Consider the following 18,349-nt stretch of genomic DNA (forward strand, 5'->3'; position numbering starts at 1 on the left):
ACCTCCTTGGTGATAGATGAAAGGCATTATTTTGTGGCACAGTCTGATGGGACAGAGTACCACCTCACCATGTGAACAGCCTGAATGCTTCAGAAAGGCAAACGAACCACTATATGTTGAGCTAAATGAGCAGAAATCAGTCTTTAAAAAGGAAAGCTCCATTTTCAACACAATTAATTCAACATCTTCCATGACTACAGCTTTCTGACATGTGAAATATTGACCTGAGAGAATGGGTGGTGGATTGCCCTGCCCAACAGTCTAACTGGACCTCATGTTCTAAACCACCAAGTTTTGTTGCAGTACAACTAATGCAGTATGCTCAGTGCCACAATTAAAATGGACTCTTTTTCATCAGGCACACACTTACAAACCCACAATATTATGAGACACTGTGTGCACCTGTCCGAAGCCAAAGAGAGTATTATCTGATGTTATGATATATTACTTGAGCAATAGCCCAATGCCCCTTAATTAGAGGCTGCCTGCTAAGGTACACTCAGCAGGAGAAGAGTTAAGGTTGCATCTGTAACCTTAAATCTAACCTTACCAGGCTTGTGAGTGCTTAACGGTGCAACTTTAATGTGTTCTTATCAGAGCATTTTTATTGAGCCATTATTAACATTGGTTAGATACAATCTAGTGTTTCCCAGATCCCCCTCATCCCCAGCCATTACCTGAGCCACACAGAACACAAGATTCAAAGGAAGCATTTAAGCCAACCTCTGCTATCGCTCTCCAGACACCCAGTGCTGCTAATTCCTTAGCAACTCCCTTAAATGGGACTTGAGTTTTAGTTGCTATCTTGCATGCCCTCGGCCAGGCTGCACACTGAAGGAAATCCTCTACTGATAATTAATAAGTTCCCCTGACACTGCCTGCTCATTAATCTATTATTTTAGTCCTCTAATTACTTTTGTCTGTTCAAGTTAACAGTCTCCTTCCCTCATCTTCCCTGGGTCTCATGCAGGAGATGCTGCATGGCAAATGTGACTTTTCTTTGTTCCCAAGTGCCTTACAGGCTCTGCTCTGTGTGTGGACTCCAAGACCCATCCCAGCCTCTTGCAAGGAGTGACTTCCCTCTCCATGGGTCTGTATTTCACTCAAGTTACAGTACAGGCAGCTCCAGGCATCAGAGGTGAAGCTTGCTGAAGAAATATCTAGGGAACATGGGTATCCCTGTGTCATCCCCTGGGGAGCTCCCAAGAGCCACAAGGAATCCTCCTCATAGCAGTCAAATGGTTGCAGATCTCGCCACAGGAAATGGGGTCACTGAATTTCATGGCGCAAGGACCACGTACCTACATGTGCCCCGAGTTCCTTCTGTCACAGCAGCCTCTCCCCTGTAGTGGGAGGTTTGGCTGAGATAGAATTTATTTCCCCAACAGCAGACCTCAGAGTGCTGTGCTTTGCACTGGGAGATAGAAAGGTGTTGATAACACACTGGTATCTTGGACTGCTGAGGGGTGCTGGCACAGCATCAAGGCTGTCTCAACATTTCCCCCTCACCAGTTGGCTGAGGATGAGTGAGATCTTGGAAGGGGACACAGCCAGGACATCTGACCCAAACTGACCAAAGGAATATTCCATATCATTAGGCATTTTCGCAGCAATAAAAGCCAAGAGAAAGGGGTGGGGGCATTCATTACTATGGTGTTTGTCTTTTGAAGAAACCACTACATGTACTAAAGCCCAGCTTCCTGAGAAGTGGCTGAAGATTGCCTGCTGGTGACAATTAGAGGATAAAAATAAATATTTTGTTTTCCTTTGCTTCTGTAAGTGGCCTTTGCTTTTGCTTTCTCAAACTGCCTTTATCTTGACTCACAAGTTTTTTCCATCTTATTTTTTCCCGTGTCCCATCCTGCTGAGGAGGTAGAGCAATAGAGCGGCCTGGTGGACGTCTGGCATCCAGCCAAGGTCAACCTACCACATACCCAAAGCCCAACAGTCAGCACAAATTAACTTTAAGTCCCTTGGGCAGAAGGGGAGACAGAAGCAGGATCCCATTATTTATTTGCTTGGAAGATGCCCAAGTACAGCACAGATAAATGCTGTAGATAAAAGCGAGCATGTCAGAGAGAGGCTGGAGTTGAAGAGTTTGGAGTCTGACCTGAGCTTCTGTAGTTTTGGGAAGTTCTGAAATTTTGTCTCCTGTCATGATTGACTCTAAAAATACTAAATCTTTGACCCTGCCATGCAGCTGTAGTTTAGCATGTACAGCCAGGGTTTGGACAGGTGCACAGAACCATGGCAGGTACTCTGCTCTTACTTTTCATGCTTACTGCTATGTTTCACAATTCTACCTTAAAGGAAATGAAAGCCTTTGAGGATGGTGGATAAGGCAGGTAAACATGAAAAAGCTTATCTGTGCAGCAAACTGCATGGACAGACACCAGCATGGTGAACACACGAATAAACACAGAGTCAAGTGCTCACAAATAATGCATGCAGCAGTGTGCACCTGCATACTCATGCAGCTTTTACAAATCTACAGGCTGCACAGCAGGTAAGGAGGGTGTCAGTGACATATGGCCACCATTACAGTGCTCGTAATTAGGATGATCCTGCCAGCAGTTCTCAGCCAGGCACATGCAACAGGGCAGTGACCCACAGGCACCCTTATGAGGAGCCCAAGTAGCCCCTGGGAGACTGCACTGCTCTCCTTTTGCCTTCCCCAGACTGCGGCAATTTCATCTCCCACTGGTTGCCTTTTCTGAGATACCAGCCCAGACAAGGGGTGGGGTCTTTGAATGTGCTATACAGTGCTAGAAAATGGTCCTGTCCTCATTTCATGACCCTTCCAATCTGCCACTGCCCTCAGCCAATACAACTGAAATCTCCCATGATCACTGCCTTTTCCAGACCATCAATACCTGCATTATTTTTCTACCTTGCAGATTGTACTGATCCTTTGGCAGGATATGCTCGTCTTTCCAATGCCTTGAGTCACTCCAAATGGGGTGTGAAATTCAAAGGCTGCATCAGACCAGAGCTCTTGCTCCCCTGGATGGGCCTGCACTCCCCACCCCCATCCCCTCCCAGCCCCTCTGCTTTGCTCCTCTGCTGCAGTAACACTGCGGTGGGCACTCACTGGGAGTTTATGAGAAAGGATGATTTGTTCAGCCAGTGCATGAAAAAATACAGAGTACATCAGAAGAGTCATATTTTTCAGGTGCTGTTCCGAAAGAAAAGAGGATATGAAGAAGAAATAAGAACAATGCTTTTGTACATGCACCTCCTAAGAAAAAAATAACCCCCTGAATCCTGTTTCCAGTCTCTCACGCTTTTCTTCAGACAGGAAAGGGAGGGATGTGTTGAAGACATATTTCTGAAAGGCTCAGAAGGGAGGCTGACGAAGCAAACAGAGCACAAGTGTTCACAACACCAGGGTCTGTCACAGCCTGGCATCACCAAAATAGCTCAGTGCCTTCAGCTGGGAGACTCCCACTTCCACTACAACTGTATTCAGGCCTGGGAGAAAAGCTCCACACTGCAGGAGGCTGAGTGACACCTGACCTTGCTGAAGCAGTTTCAGGATATCTTGACCCTAAAGCTGGCTTTCTCTTTGCCCTAGGTTATCTACATATGCAGGAGACTCTTGCAAATAATTTGCTTCTCCCTACACCCTGCTCTTCTCTCTCACACTATTTTCCAGCTGTCTCTATAGTTGGAACATATAAGCAGCTTCATGATTGGGATTGGTGTAGGGGTGGAGACAGAGGCAAGAGACAGTAGGATAATTGTGCAAGAGATGCTTGAAGGGGTGAAGGCTTTGGGGCTGTCTGAACGGAAACTCTCTCCAGACATCCTGTCCTGGCAGTAGATGCTGTCATCCATGCTCACCGTGGTCCTGAGATGAGACACTAGATCTGGCTCCAGTGCAGAATATATCACACACTGAAGTCAGTGCAGCCACTGAGATCAGTTGTAGTCACATAACAGCATAATAACAAAATGGTGGTCTCTCCCTTTAAATGGAAAAAAAAAACAAAACCAAACAACAAAAACCACAGACCAAGCATAAGCTACTACCTTAACTTTCCCTTTTTATTAGTGTGTCTCTCTCCTACTGTGAAGAGAGAGTGAAAAATATGCTTGCCTTAAGTGAAACCACTTACAGATTACAGCTACAAGGGAAAAAAATTGCAGCCTCCTCATTTTCTTAAGGCTAGCTTTCTTAAGGATGTTTGAATTGAAACTATTCCATTTAACATGCTATGAATTTTTTCTCTATTTAATTCACAGTCAACCTCTCTGTATCTATACAAGCACATTTAAATTTCCAGATGTGAACTACAGCTGCAAACACAGAGCTGCCAATGGGGAATATGACCTCCAGATGGCAGGGGGAATGGGACCCAGTCCTAAAACATTCACCTTTTACTCTGGTGAACCCAGGGAATCTCTGTCCCCAAACCAGCAGCTCCAGGCACAAAGGACCCAAAGCAGACCTGTGAGTTCAGATCACTAGAGGGAGACACAGCAACACACACATCCACACCTCATCAGTGTCCTGCACTCAGTAACCTTCTCTTCAGATACTGTTTTACTGCAGTTGACTACCTGAGTGCTAAATGGTGTGTCTGGAGAATGAGGAAGGCTGATAGGCAAGTCAGCCAGATGGCCTGCATCTACGAGTCTCAGCAGGGCAGGCCTAGGAGACCTCTCCTCTTTTTGTCCTAGTCAGGACAAAAAAGTCCCTTGATTTTAATGGGTCTGTGGAATGGGTAGGAATGATGGAGAAATGGAAAGTTCATTGGGCTGCTATTGCTATCCTGCTTGTCAAAGCACATGGCGATTCCTTTTCCTGTCATTATTAATTATGGGAGGTTTTGGATACTCATCTTCTGGGGTGCTCAGTTTTCACTCCCACATCTAAGCCCTCTGGGATCCCAAGACTGGCTCATGGACACAGGGGAGGAAAAGCAGCTAGCTGTTCCTGGATGCCCCAGCTAAACAGGAGCGTCACCAGTGAGTATCACTAAGCTTTAGTGTGGAGGCACAGCGCTGCAAAGACAGTAATATTACTGCATGCAGTGAACTAGAAAAATGCTGCTTTTCTGTAGGTGGAGGGAAGTTTTCATATGGGCACAATCCAGCTCAGCCTTTAAAACGCCATGGAAAAGACTTTAACAGCATGACTGACTAGAATTGGTACCCATCTGGGAAAAGATAAAAGGAGGCAACTCTACCAGACTCCAACTTGCTGCAAGGAGCAACATTTTTATCATTTTTATGGGGCAGGAAGGCGACTAACTTGGTACAGAACTGCCACATCTTGCCAGCAGCACAGACAAGCTTGCCAGAGGTGGAGCAGACAAGCAATGACCAGAAGATTCCACATGTTCCTCTCCAACCACTGCTGTAGGCAGCAGGGTAAATTTCCTCCTCACAACAGCTTTATTTGTCTATTTCCCCAGAAATGCCAAAATATTCATTAGGCCTTGCTCTCCCTCTCTGTCCTGGGACAGTAGAGAGAAATAAAAGCTGTTTAAAAAATGAACATTTAATGCATAAACAGTGCTTGTACTGCAACAGCATCACAGCCCACGGTAATCAAATGGGGCATTATTGCAAGGTGATTACAAGAGGAAGGATCCCTGTGCAGTGCATGGGTTACTGGGCATAGAAGAAAGAACATAAAGTGAGCTGGGGAGAGAGAACTATCACAACTTAAGTCCCTTACAGGTGAGGAAGGAGGCAATGTGAATCTAGCTTGTGGGCCTTAGGAAAAACAGACCTCTAAAAATATAAGAAATGTGGAAAAAGTGTTAGTGGGAAGCAAATAGAGGTTGAAACAACTTTAGATGCCTTCTGGAGAAGACCTGAAAAAGTTGAAAGTTTGGCTTGTTTCCCAGGCTCTTTATGAGCCAGCATCCTCTTCCTTTTTTGTTTTTTTTTCCTTACATATTGGATAAGATGAAGACTAAATAGAGAGAAAAAGACATCTCAGAAAGTGTGCTAAAACAAACTGGGAGTGTATAAGAGGTAAAGTGCAAGGTCTCTGTGGAAGATGTTTTACCAGAAAGTATTTTGAACATGAAAGAATGGGAAAAAAAGAGAGGAAAAGAAGATCTGTTTAAAAAACCATCAGTTGCCTCAGTTGTTTTGTTAAACAAATATCTTGTAAACTTCAAGTTTCCTGAGACAGTTTCATGGGGGGAAGGTTGTGAAATAAGAACTGGCACAGTAATGTCATAAAACCCACAGCAAATCCAAACAAAAAAAACCCCACCCCATGCTTCCCAAAACAAGGCTGCTTTTCTCTACAACTGTTTTACTAAGGGTTTAGGAGAGCAGCAGAAAGATGGCCTAAATACAAATGCTTTAGATAACCAGAAAATCTGCTTCCCACCGCTACCTACTGACCACAGGGCTGACTTGTGGTCTCTGGCTGAGGGTTTTCTGCTTGTTACTTTGGGCATGAACTGGGTTTCCCTGTGCAGGACAAAGTGAAGCAACAAGGCTTTGGACTTAGGCAGCAATGAGAAGCAAGCCAACACAGGACATAATGATCAAAGTTGCCCATTGTGACCAATACGGCCTTCTTAACTGATGCCTTCAGAAAGCTCTCTGTCTCCTTTTGCTTCAATGCTCAGCTCTACAAGGAGACTGCCACGCACTGAAGGAAAATACACAAGTGAGCAGGGGTGTGAGATAATCTGTCTCTTTCACTTCAGGTCTTATTCTGATCTCTGAGCCCCAAAGCATGAAGTTTAACATCCTTTTCAACATTTTTATTGTGAATAACAAGAATATCCAGATTTGTTCACATTATCCTCAGGAATACACAAGCTGGTTGAGTCTTGCCAAGTTCTTGTCTTTAAATAACTTTCCATAGCAATGAGTTCTACAGCTGTTTATAAACATATTATATGTATACCATCTTAATTACACAGGGCATGCAGGCACAGTTCTGTATTCTCTATCCCTCCTAAACTTCCCAGGCTACGGTAAATTCCCTAAGACTCAATGTGAATTTCTAGCACCCTCTAGGGAGAATCAGACTGGCATATTTGACAAGCCTTCTCATCTCCTTTCATTTGATGCTGTGACATGAAACTTGGGTGTTGCAATCAATACTTATCTGCTTTGCACTAGACTGGTTCTTCTTATGGTGTGATTACCACTGTAATAACTAAGCTCTTTTTCTGAGCCAAAGTGGGTTTCTTTAGACTGTCAGGTGGAATTTGGAAGAATCCAGGATGTTTTCTTCTTCATCAAGTGGCCTTGCTGGGTGGAGGCCAAGGAAGTTGGATCCAGAATGGGATACCTAGTGGCTTTATACAGGTTTCATACTCTGTAGCTTCTCTAGGAAAAAGGAATTGCTTGCTCCTCAGCTGGTAACTCAATCCCTCAACTTTAGTCAATATAGCTTTGTCTCCCTGTCACCAGCTCGCAGGCTGCCATCAGCATGGCTCCTAAAGGCACTTGCCAGAGCACCCACAAGCAAGGCCCTTGGGAAGGTTTCAATCACTGATGCTTTGTGGCAAAGAGGCAGAAACACGAATGGTACTGCTCTCGTGAGCTCTCAAGTATAAACTTCTCAAGACAGGAGATGGCTTTTTCTTCTGCATTTGCCTGCCCATGCACAGCAAAAGGATTGGCAGTGAGATCTCTGGTAATCCAGAGACCTTGCAACAACTGTCCATGTTCATATTTCTGCAAACCCGATTCACGAGAGGCCACTCTTTAGGGCTTCCCTTGAGAGTTCATTGGTAAGGATATGAACGTACATTAATTTTTCTTCTTCCCAGAAAGCTCTTTTTCAGTCAACCAGGCACCTAGCTTGGCTCTGAATAAGACATAGAGATGAGAAATGATAAATTATACTCTGGACTGTGATCTCAGCAGCTTGCAAGCAGGGAGAAAACACATTAGCCTGAATAAACATAAGTCAGTAGAGACGTGAAGTAAAACTAAGAGGGGCTTGAAAGCAGGCATTGGCTACCATCTCTGAACTATTTCACTGGAGTCTTTTCTTGGCTGTGTTACTTGTTATCCTGGTGCAACGTACAGGGAAAACAGAGTTCCTTCTAACATAACTACCCACAGATGGGTAGGCTGCCTGTAGTATCCCTCACAGACCACGTAAGTGTGATAAGTGATAAACGGTTCTGTGTCGGGACTTTGTCCAGGATGTGGTGCAGCTATGGGGTATTTGAGGTTATTGCATTCAGTGACAAAAAATAATCTATACCTTTGTGGGGCATGGATTAGGCAGGTTATGAGCTAATATAAAGGAGAATAAAACAACAGGGTACCATCCACTCTTGGTACAAAGAATCTGGGTTTTGTCCCTTTCAAGAGATGAGACTATGGAGTGGTTTTGTCCCTTTCAAGAGATGAGACTATGGAGTGTTCCCTAGTGAAGTATTCCTCATGCTGACAACTGCTAATTCATGCAGACTGCATAGCACACCATCAATACTCACCCCCACTCTAACTGAACACATCACAATTTCCTGACAAATCCAGTTCAGATCTTCAGTTTTGTGGACTTTGCCATGGCTTACCATCACAAACCAGGGTGGCAAAAGTCAGCAGGTATGGCAGGCTTAACAAGCCTGCAGCTGTGTCCTGAATCACAGGAAAGGGATCAGACTATGTGCAGGGAGGGACCTGCTGGCCTGCTGCTGGAAGGTGCAGGTCAGTGATCCCAGAAAAGAGCTCTGCTGGCCGGAGGAGAAGAGCTAATGAAGCTGTTTGTGCTCCCAGACAATGCCTGTTAAATTATCCACAAGTACTCAGACCAGGTTGCCAATGTTGGCCTCTCAGGTGAAAAAGAAAAGGGTCTTAGTGATTCTCTCTACCTGCTCTGTCAAAATATAATCTGCCAATCATCTGAAGAGGAATGTAAGAGGAGAGCAAGGACTTGCATCATTCCAAGGAATGTCATTCTTGCTTTCATCAAATTAAAGCTGATCTGTAATGTCTTTTGCCATTGAATTATTATTTTTCCTCTTACCTGCCATCCTCCCCGGTGTCAGTGCTACAGTCATCAACCTCAGTCACACTTTAGCTTTCTCACAGGGTTAGGAGAGGTTTTTTTTCCTGTGGGCTGCTTGAGGGGATCAGGACTTGAAGTGAGAAAAATGTCTGGTTCAACTGCTCACTGAAGAACCAGAACAGGAAGCAACACAGCAATTTATAAATCAATTTTTTTTAGCTTCCCAGATAAGCAGATAACTAAGCTATGATTGCAGCATTTAAATGAACTATCACACACATCCCTACCTTTCCTGCCTAAGTACCAATACTGCCTTCCCTTTGCATTTGTATCTTCTACTTCCCAGCCAACAAGAATTCAACCATTTCTGTGGTCCTAACTCAGGTAATTAGCCAACAAACTCTATTCATTAAGTCAATGAATTAAAGAAACAGCAGACAAAGTTGCTAATGAACTCCTTGAAGAGAGTGCACAAAGAAAAAAAGTAATTTGACCCTCTCGCCCCTTGATACGGGTTTAATTCCACTACCTGGCCATTCAAAACCTCCCACACAAGATCAATAACACTCTTTCTTCCAGTTCTGCAGTCACAAGTTTAACCATGAAAAACATTGAAGGAGAGAGATATATTTTAGAAACCTTTACAATGATCTAAAATAGCTCTTTGATGCATAGCAGATGTCTTCAAAACTCGCATAAATGGAGCCAAAATGCCTTGCAGTTCTGGAAAAGGGAGATTCCAAGATAAGACACGTTTCCAACTGCAGCAGCTCTGGAAGGGATTTGGAATTTATATTAATTGTCAACCTCAAGGAAAACATTTAAAAGAAGCCCTTCTGTCTCCCATTTTGAGACAAGTGTCTTACTGGGCTTTATGCTGCTCAAAGACCTGATGTCTGCCTGAAAGCAGTTCCTCTGTATCTGTAAAAGACAGCAGATGGGTTCAGATGGGGAAAAAGAAAGAACCACAATCAGTAACACATGGAGGTGACAGACTGAGGACTGCCTGCCCTTCATCATAACCTCTAGTTTGTTACACAGGAGGTGCTTGGCAGGCTTCACTGTAGGGAGGAGGACTGAGGAGGGATTGGAAAGAAGTCAGTGAGATGGTGCTGAGGGTTGCCAACAAGGCAACACCTCTGAGACACACAGCATGGGAGAAAAATGTGAAGGGACATGCTGGAAAACTGAACAGAGCCAAGAAAACTGTCCCCACAGTCAGAGTAGGGATGGGATTCTTCAGTTCTATTGCTAACTAGAGGGGAGAGCCAGAGCGAGGATTTGTTCTGTGGAGACTTTTGTAAAAAAGGAGGAAAAAAAAATCATCTGTCTGATACAGTGAAATAGGTGGTACAAATGAAAAAAACTCCCACAAAGCAGCAACAGCCAAAATGATGAGTCAGGACAAGAATCTTCTCACTGCTCTGAAGAAAGCATCTCATGTGTACCAGATCTTAGATTTTATGAAGATTTAACGCCCTTAACTCAGTGTTAGGCTGTGCTCACAGAGTAGCTAGGGAGTATCTTTTAGTTGGATACAAGAAAGAGAACTTAAAGACTGATGCAGCGGTAATATGGAAGATTTGATATGAAGTAAACCTTAAGAACAGAAATATCACAGCGAGAAGATTCTATATACATAATTAAAAATGAAAAAAAAAAGTTCTCTTCTCCTATGAATGTAAATGGCACAGTCATACTTAATTTAGAAAAAAAAGCAAAAAACAGAAGAGAAAAGTCAGGTAGTGATGATAATACCACAGATGATTAGTGTTCCCCTAGTCAGCCCTGCTCTCACCTCCTCTTGGCAGGCTTTCCCCATCTTTTTTCTCTTGGTATTGCAAGAAATGGGCCAGAAATACAGACTGCTTATCTAGCTTTCATATACATGAAAGCTCAGGAGAACTTTGGTTTGGCTGAAGACACAAGACAGGAATTTAAGTAACCCCAATCTCAACCACAGGCTCCAAATCCAGGGGCTTCTGGATGTAGCCCTTAGATTAAGCTCTGTTCCAATGTGTCATTCTACCTTTCTCTCTCCAACTTTCTTTCTGCAACACTTTCTGGCTCACTTTTCTCCTCTTTTCTGGCTGCTGAACTGCAGTAGAAAGCTGGACTAACTGTAGCATATGCAGAATGTTTGTTCTCTGCCTCCCTCAAATCCTCTTTAACCCTTTACATATGTAGGAGTATCACAGAAGATCATTCATATGGGGCTAATCAATGCTTTCCCCACGCATTTTAGATAAAAGTATATCTGATCAGAAAAGAAATCAGATAAAGAATTTTTCTCTCCTCCAAGGACATGATACGGAAGGATAGAAACCTACCTCTTGTTCACATCCTACTGTTAAATCTTTAGGGGTTGAAGGTACCCAAGCTGCTAACCCCCTTTTAGTCTGGCTACTAAAAAGATATCCTTCTCCCAACCTTGCCACATCCTTGAGCATGGAGGGCACAGTCAGATGGCAGAACAAAGATGGTGAGTTCTCCTTTATTCTCTTACCATTCTGCTCTTCACTCACCTTGAAGATCAATTGCCTTCTTTAGTCACCTCAGAAGACACAGGACTTTTGGCTATCTGCCAAAGTGGAGAGCAGTATGAACTGGGCTACTGTTTGCCTCTCCCTTTTAAGGCAAATCAGTAGGAAGCAAATCCCATGGTTTTCATAAAGAACCTCTTTTATGCAATGTCTCAACAGAAATCCTTTTCCCTCAGTCTAGCACCAGCAGCATTTCATCTCCACCACTGTGCTGTGCAGTACCAGCGGTAGAGATTGGGACAACTAGATGAACATCTAAGCTAAATAGAATTACAGGTCCAATTCTGCAGAGCATCTACTGAAGTAATTTCATTTGTTCACTTGGAAAACCTGATTATTGTGCCTGGGAATTCATACTGCAAAACAATCTTGAAGTACATTTAAGATTCTTGCCACTTTTCTATAGCTGCCTATATTGCTACTGAAATTTTCTTTGATGCTGGAAGAGAAGGGAACTACTGTACAGATCACAAATTGAATCCAGTTGGATTTCTTACCTGTGGGAGTGAGGTGCCTCCAGGTGATGACAGGCTCAGGACGCCCATTTGCCATGCAAACCAGGGTCACATTGCTGCCCTCATTCACGGTGATGTCCGAGGAAATATTGGAGATCTTTGGTGGAACTGCAAAGACAAAAGAAAGTTTGACCTTGTTATAAGCAGAATTTTGGAGGGCAGCTTGCCTAGCCTAATCAATTTCCTACCTATTAACCAGAGCCAGCCACAAACTCACCTCACAGGCTGCACCCCTCTCACTACTAGCTGGGTTTCTGAAATTACATCAGAGTAGTATGTACCGGTGTGTAGTTTGTATTTCAAGGGTCTGCAGCTAGAAACAGCCTGTGCTGCAACTGTAGCTTTGTGTTTGCACAAGTTTGGGGGTCTTCATAAAATGACCTCTCAGAACTTTCCTGCCTACCTCAAGGCTACCTGGAAGGGACCAGCAGGCTCCAAGTATCATCCCAGCTAATTTTTACACTCTGGGGAGCCCCAGATGGAATTCTGCATCCTCCTGTGGGATGCCAGGCTTCAAGGCACTGACTCAAAGGGTGAATTAGTTATTGGTTTCTGTGACACCTTTCAGCCAAGAGGGATCCCCCATGGGCTACCTGCAGTAGGCAGTCTCTGGATGACTGCACCACCCATGGCAGAGCACCAAAGGCACAGTAGAATCTTTAAGATTCACAAGATCAGCCATGACTTGGACATTCAAGATCCTTAAAAACTTTCCAAACTGAGTTTGTGTCATGGTACCAGAGTGACCATGAACTGGGACCTGAACAGGCACTTCCAGGTGTGGAGTGTGCCAGCTGCTGCAGTCTTCCCTCTCTCACACCCATGTCTTGCTTCCATGCTTCACACCCCATGTCAGGTGGTGAGGGATTTTCACTAAAAAGGAATCCTCTAGTTTGTTTTTTTTAAATATATTTTCAGCTTCCAAATTTGTGTGTAGCGAGGAATGAAACAACATAATTTTCTGCTTTGCTTACCACAGAGTAAACAGACAGCAGCTTCCCCTTCCCCCTGCCTGGCAGGAGTGGCTGATGGTCCTTTTGAAGCAACACTGCCTATAAGCTAGGTGGGGAAAAGGAAATGAAGCCTGAAGAGAGCAACTCACTACTTCCAGCTGTGTTGCTGGATTCACAGGAATGTTGTTTACAACCCACAGCTCATTAGCCCCTCTCTGTAGGCCCCAAACTCGCAGACAACATTTGAGTATCTATGGCCACGGGACCCCCGTGAAGGAAGGGGACTGTTGAGTAAAGTGAGGCAGACATCTATTTCCCAACAGGCTCACTCAGGCAGGCAAGGAGAGATTAAAGGCAGGGGCACTGGGGAAGGGTCATCGTGACCTGTGGAGAAGTGACAATGCAGAGGGCAGTGAGGGAGCAGCCAGGGGCAGCACAATGGGGAAGGCTTTTGCATGCCTTGTGAAAGCAGGACAGCTGGGGACCCACCTCAAATGCCTGTGCACCACTGCAAGCATCGTGGTGGAAAACCAGCAGGAATCTGATGTTCACACAGATTCACAGAGGAATGTGTGTGAAAAATCATTGGGATGTTGGAGCTGGGCTGAGACAGCTCAGGGCTGGCATGTAACTCAGATACAGGCTTTCTAAGAAAGACAGGCAGGAAAGGAGAGGAATAAAATTGCAAAGCAGTGGTTGGCATGTACACAGGTCTGGATGGTGAACTAGCTCAGATGTAAGGATCAGAGATATCACAGCATCACTGTTGTTCCTTGGTGGTTGTTACCAATTACTTGATTAAGAAGAGGCAATACTGCGTTAGACAGGTAGTATAAGCCTCACAATAACAATCCTTCTTTAGGGACCAACCACATTGATATTTTCAGGAAGGGAAAAATTTCAAGGCTCAAGCAGTCACACATGGGAGTCCTTCAGGTTCAGCATGAGTTAGCAGTATGCCCTTGCAGCAAAGACCAAACATCCTGGGTTGCATTAGCAAGAGTATAACCCCCAAGTGGAAGGAACTGTCTAAAACCCTTTACATGGTGCTTATGAGACAGCATCTCAGGCACTAGATCAGTTTGGGGCTCCCCAGAACAAGAAGGCCATAGACACACTGGAGCAAGTCCACTGGAAGGCTCCCAAGATGGGAGAACCTAAGACAGATGGGTCTGTTCAGTCTTGAAAAAGAGAAGGCTGAGGGAGATCTTGCTGCTCTCTAAAAAAAGTGAGTGAGAACGTGCAGAAAAGACAGAGGCAGGCTTTTCTCAAAGGTGTGCAGTGAACACTGAAAAACAGCTAACATGAGCTGCAATTTAGGGAAAATTCTGACTCAAGGGAAAAGCTTTTACTTTCAAAAAGGGCTCCTCAGAGAGGGGATGGAAACTTATCTCTGGAGATACAGAAAACTCACTTCCTTTCTTTTCCAGTGGATGAGGGGAACATCCTGTTCTATGGCTCAGGACAGACCTGCCCATTGTTCCAGCTAGCAAACCTGCAGGCTGGCAGAGCCCTGACAGTTCTGGTGCCAAAATCCAAAGTGCTACTCTTACTGAGAACAAAGCAACTTGGAAGGCCACCTCTGACCTGATAGAAGACCAACATGCACAAGAGAGGACAGGGGGGCTTAGTCTGGGAAAGAACATCAGAGGCTGCTATTTCTGGTAAAGTTGTGGTCCAGGTATTCTGTCAGGGGACACAAGGACAGTGACTTTGGAGCACAATTTATCCATGGTGCTCACTGGGTAAGGAGAGCCCAGGAGTAAAACCAGTGGCTATACCACATTTTGGGAATACTATTGCAACCTCAAGGGGTTAACATTTGCATAAGGAAAAAAAGCCATGCAACAAACCAAGAAGGGCTAAGCTAAAGCAGGACTAGCAGGTGAAGCTGTGGGCCAGTGTGAAGTCCTAGTAGAATGGTGCAATGCCAGCCAAAATGGCTGAGGAAAGAGCAGCAAAAGCCACTACAGGGCAGCAGCAGAGCTCCAGCTGGGACATGTATAAACTGCCACTCTCCAAAGCCGTCAAGACATTTTACTTCACAGAGGATCAAATAAACTCAGCCAGCACAAGCAGTTTTGACCATGCCTACCGAATGCCCAAGAGGAAGAGCATGTGTCCAGATGATCATATCTGTCTTGCCACTTTTTCAGATGAGGGTGAAAAGGACATCCAAGACTGAAATCCTGTTAGGAATATAATGGCTGGTTCCTTTCAGCTGGCACCTCAGTCAGAAGGCAAGGAAAGGCTAAGACAAGGGGGAATAGGGCAGAAAATAATTTCCCTCTGAATTTAAAACCTGGCTTGGCTTCATCTGTTTAGAATCCAAGGCCAGTGGACAATAATTTCACTCAGATAAAAAGTCAGAGACTTTTAATTTTCAGGGCGTCAAGCCAGCATGTTAAAATGCCAGAACTGTCAGCACCAGCAACAGTTAGCATTGCCTCCTTGGCACTTGTCATTACTTTGCACACACCTTTTTAGGACAACCTTAAAATGAGAAGCTTTGACCTTATTATTTTTCCCCATGTGTGGGTTGTATTATGTTTTCACAGGTCCCAGACAGCTGAAAGAAGAATTGCTGAGAATAAAACCTCCTGGGACCAGAATCTCCTGGGTGTCACAGCCTGCATTTGCCCAGCCATCTCCTATTGACCCTCAAGTGTAAAATTCTTTTGTGACTGGTCTCTCCGAACCATTAGCACGGGCAAACCCACAAGCTGCAGCCCCACAGCAGGGCAAATACTACAGCACAACAGCACTTACAGGCATTTTCATAATTTGACTAACAACTTTTTACTTCAGGGTAAAACAGGCTGCTGCTAGACCCGTCTGGCTCCAAGGACCCCTCTGGTTCCAAGGGAAAGCACTGCCAGGGTCTTAGGTACTGCTGAAAAAGATAGGATTGACATATTTTTCTGCTCTTTTAGTGTAAATCATATCAAGTATCCATTACAATGTGCTTGGGATGCCCCTGGTTGGGGTGGGGAGCAGAACCATGAAAGGAAGTACGCTATAGTACCCCACTTCTCCATCCCCAGACAGGGAGGATGCCCTGCCCACAGCAGGAACTGATTCTGGAGAGATGGGAATGAACACTGAGAGGCATGGCTTAAAACTCACATATTTGTTTCTTCTACATTTCACATCTACGGCACAAGGCTGATGCCAGCCCAGCATCTCATCTTCCATGTCACTGACAGCAAATAACAAATCCCAAAGTAACCAGCGGCCATTCTCCATGAGAGAAGCTCACATTGGAAGGGATGGAGAGCTGCAAGGCAGGAGTGAGACAAGGGCAGAGATACTGTAGGGTGCCCTGGACTGGGAGGGCAGCAGGGCAGGAGGGGTACAAGGTCAGAGCTGGTGTGGCAGATTTTAAGTCCGAAGAAAGATACAGTGACAGAGCTGGGTAGAACAGGCTTGTGTAGAAACAGCTTGTACTGAGGCTGTTCTAGTTAATTGCCGTCAATCCTTCACTTCATGACAACTGCAACTCACATTAATTTAAATAATAAGAAAGACTGAGACATGAAAAATAGATCATGCTCCCCCAGCACAATCACTGTTGCTCTCCAGATGAAAGCAGGTGATTTGTTTCCACAAAAACACCCTCTATAGCAGTTATTACAGACCAGGGGCTGCATACGCAAGGCAGCAAGGAAACCACAAACAAGCAAACACACAAACATCTGCTGCTGTTATCCTTGCCTTTTATGACCAAAGCCCTTCAGAGCTCAAAACTCCTCCTGAGATATTACCTGGGATGGTGTGGGCGGGCTGGATCAGTGTTCTGATTCAAGGCTGTGGAAGGAGGCAAGGAGCAGTGCTACATCCCTAATGTCAGTAAATGAGTGAGGTTAAGAGACACAAGTTCACATGCAGGAGACAAGCTCATTAGTGCCTTTCCAGGAGTGCATGGGGGATGGCACAAGAAAGCGCCAAGGCCACCCTTGCTAAAGCACTGCTTCTAGAGATCTTTTCCTGATGTTGTTTATGCTGAACCTGACCTATGCCACAGCTCCCAAACAGTTCAGATCCCTGCCTTTTGATCAGAGAACCTAGACACAGCACAGGCACAAAGTGGCAGGAGTTGGAACCACTGTTTAGCAGAAGTTGTACAAGGGGTACTCACAGGCTGGGGGCACTAGTCCCTGGCTCTTGCACTGATAGAACTCTGCTTTCATGGTGCTTCACATGACACCTCAGGGCAGCAGGAGGATGGGTTTGTGAGAAAAGGGCAGGAAGCACAGGACTAGGAACTCAAGTCAGGTATGACAACAAAAAATGCAAACAGAGGGAGAGTGGACACCTAGTGAGAAAACTCTGAGCCTTGTAAATGCACTCGCATGAAATTCAGTGAGACTCCTTGGACTCTTCCCTCTGGGTAAACAGTGTCCTACATCTAAGAGCCTTGGATGGAGCTTTCCACTGTGGGGCAGCTACTCCCCAGTCTCCAATTCCAAAACTGCTCAACAGTACAGTATTTTGTCAATAAGTCACAAAATCATTAAAAAAATACAGCTCTTATTCCCAGTCTACAGACCTATAATACAGCAAAAGCTACTTAATACCTCCAAGACACAGATGCAAACAGTACTGCAACTGCCTAAGAAAGCCCATAAGCTTCATTTAAGTGGTCTAACTGCTTGTCCGAAAAAGGGCACCTTGGATACAAATGGAAAAATTCTCAATTCCTTCCATATATCCTCATTAGTTGCTTCCTCCAGCCTATTTCCTTCCTCTCTGTAGGCTAGTAGGACCCCCATCTGTTGGATAAAATTAAGAGTCCCACCCACTAATACACAGGAGTGACCAGCTCTCAGGGCAAAAAAAAAAGAAAACATCAGGACTTCTCTCCAAAGTCAAAGGAACTTTGCAGCCACTAAAACCCTCCCCAGGTGCCTATCAATTAGCCTTGAGAGTTCTTATTTCCTTGTCCCCAGATCCCAATTAACAGCACTTTATATAAAACGCTAATAAGCCCCAAAGCAGAGGTAGGGGGGATGCTGACCATCATATGGTTCTTCAGTACTTTAGAACAGCCGCCTTGCTCACCACAATTAGGGGTCCTTTCCTGGGGCAATTAATTGATAGCAAATTGGCCTCATTAGTCATTGTTTAGTTAAAGTGTTTAGTGGTGAAAAGAGAACCTGAAGAAGGGGTTGAGCTGCTAAACACAACTAAATGGTTTAATTTCCCTCTTATGCTTGCAGCAGGCTAATCACAGCTCTTTACAGCAGTAACAAGAAACAGCTTGTTGATGCTAAAGTCCGCAAAGGGAGCAAGCTGAGGGCTGGAAAGTAAAATCCAGACACCCTTTGGGATGCTGCATGGTAATGTTTCTGAAGCATTCTACAGAAGGAATGCGACATCAGACCCAAG

At 44.7% G+C, this 18,349-nt stretch overlaps 1 protein-coding gene across 3 annotated transcripts in view; it reads right to left on the reverse strand.

Annotated features, from left to right (window-relative positions):
- Positions 1–18,349, reverse strand: part of LSAMP (limbic system associated membrane protein) — a 986,356-nt gene that overhangs the window by 100,723 nt on the left and 867,284 nt on the right. For all 3 annotated transcript variants that reach the window (XM_059493352.1, XM_059493353.1, XM_059493351.1), the window contains one exon: positions 11,991–12,116. In XM_059493352.1, coding sequence (XP_059349335.1) covers positions 11,991–12,116 — 126 coding nt within the window. The remainder of the gene's footprint in view (positions 1–11,990; positions 12,117–18,349) is intronic.

This window comes from Ammospiza nelsoni, chromosome 2 (assembly GCF_027579445.1).
Source record: "Ammospiza nelsoni isolate bAmmNel1 chromosome 2, bAmmNel1.pri, whole genome shotgun sequence".
In the NCBI taxonomy this organism is placed as follows: domain Eukaryota; kingdom Metazoa; phylum Chordata; class Aves; order Passeriformes; family Passerellidae; genus Ammospiza; species Ammospiza nelsoni.